General features: G+C 34.0%; 1 protein-coding gene across 1 annotated transcript in view; it reads left to right on the top strand.

The window, feature by feature from the left end:
- LOC107639761 (probable galacturonosyltransferase 7) overlaps positions 1–2,115 on the top strand; it is a gene marked incomplete at its 5' end in the record, with an annotated part of 6,895 nt that overhangs the window by 840 nt on the left and 3,940 nt on the right. The window contains 4 exon segments of the mRNA XM_016343359.2: positions 97–156; positions 496–555; positions 1,842–1,917; positions 2,003–2,055. Coding sequence (XP_016198845.1) covers positions 97–156; positions 496–555; positions 1,842–1,917; positions 2,003–2,055 — 249 coding nt within the window.

The raw sequence follows: 2,115 nt of genomic DNA, 5'->3' as shown, positions 1-2,115 counted from the left end.
TTCATTTGATATAAACAGTTTTTTCAAGGTGATGCTTGATTTTGTTGTTGATGCTGATGTGTTTTTTGCCTTCTTGTCCATGGTTATTCAAACCAGAGTAAGGGTCTTGAAAGCTTCGATCGGCATGATTCCAGCCGTAACCGCAATAGAACTGAGGTATGCACAACATTTGTCTAGCAATCTTCTTTGGAACATCATAGGTCATTGTGGCCGTTTATTTTATTGTGGTCGATGTTCCCTACTTATTAATGTGGGGCAAGTAGTTTTAAGATTTCATTTATCATGGACGTGTATTAATTGAATGATGGGGCATTTTCTAGAGTGAAGAAAATGGGGGAACAATTAATCTTTTTCTTAGGATAATAATGAAGTCCAAACTAATGTATAGCCGGTGCATAACCTGAAGAACTTTTAACAAAGACATCCAAAACATATGATATTGGTTATCCCCAAAAATTCCAAATGAATGCTATGTTTCTTTAATTTCTTTTGTAGGGAGATCAATCGAAGCATGTGGAGGAACTAATCACAAAGTTTGAGCCAACACTTCCAAAGGTTCTCTGCATAATACTCTGGTGGTTAAATTTTATACTTCTTAATTCAGAGCATTTAAGGATAAAATATTGAGTATAAATGATCGATTTCCTCATATATACCTGTTCATGAATGAGAAGTATTTATTTGTGTATTCTTAGTGGGGACAGGCTTGGAGGTTAATGATGTTTACCAACTGTTCCAAAGCATAGTGTATACCTAGTGTTTCACCACATTTGCCAAATAAACTTTCCATGAAAATTGGACACCTTGAAAAGATAGAGTTTTAATTGTTTCAGAAATAGGTCTATGCAACACACATTTTATGAGAGAGAATAACATAAGGGCGAGAAGCCTACAAACTTGAAACTGCTGGCAAGATAAACGACTTGATAATAGAGAACCAAAGGTTTTATTAATTAATGCATCTAAAATGATGGTCATCTCAAGGTTTATTTTACCGATTTATCTTAGTTGAGAAGATTAGTAACATCAGAACTAGGTAACTTTTAGGAGCTAAGGACAAGTGAATATTGAGCTTACTTTTAAAGTTTGACTCTGTTCTATTAGTTTTATGTTGATTTTTGGGTCTCATTGCTGAAGGATATGGTTAAGATAGTCATCTTATGCATAGGAGCATCTCTTCCCCTCTAGCTAGGTTTTGGGTAGAGTTAGGTTCGCAAACTTAAGATAGTATTAGAGTTTATCTTGTGATTGATATTTTATTGTGGAGCCGGCCTCAAATGTCCAATCTTATGAACTTTACATTCTAGATGTCTAGTCTTAGGCACAAGGGGGTTGTTATGCTTGCATAGCTTAAGGATATCACTCCTCCAGGGAATGAGTTTTTGCAGATAAATGTTACCCCTACTCATGAGGTTCACTAAAAATTTCTAAATTATTAGATTTAAATTTTATTTTGGCATCCTTACTTTTTGGGTTGGTGTTAGGTTATTTTTTCTTCTTTTGGTTCTATTTTACTGGATATGTAAGATGAATTACAAGCTACGATTTAGATAGGACTAAACTAATTAATATCATAATATTAGTCGACCTAATATCTTCTATTCTTCCTAAAGTCTACTTCAACCTTTTAAATTCTCCAGAGAAACAAGACTTATTTATCCGTTGACCATAATATAATTGGGGAATATAAATGCACTGCTTTGTCTATGCAATCCTTGTTTTTTGGGTCTTGGTAATAAAAGTATTAGAAGGAAACAGAGTACAAAGACCATGGAGGATAAGAATCCTCCAAAACCAGATTTTTTGGTTGCATTATTGATTATCATTTGCAATTGTTTCAGGATGTTCTCAAGAATTATCCTCGAGAAGAGAAGAATGGCACCATCAATAGGGTCTCCAGTGATGATAAACATAAAGGTATCATTCAGTTTTATGTAATTGACTGCTCAGGTGATATTTCACTTCTATTTCATCTTCTTTTCTAATCTAAAGTTCTTTTCAGGATTTAATGTTCCACCACCTATTGTTGTTCGGCAATCTCCTCTGACTTCAAGTGTACGCATACAATACTATCCTTTGTATAAAACTTTGAACACTGATTTATTGATTGCTCAA

Source organism: Arachis ipaensis, chromosome B04 (genome assembly GCF_000816755.2).
Source record: "Arachis ipaensis cultivar K30076 chromosome B04, Araip1.1, whole genome shotgun sequence".
Lineage (NCBI taxonomy): Eukaryota > Viridiplantae > Streptophyta > Magnoliopsida > Fabales > Fabaceae > Arachis > Arachis ipaensis.
The sequence above is the reverse complement of the archived record's forward strand: the minus strand, read 5'-3'. Positions and strand labels throughout refer to the sequence as shown.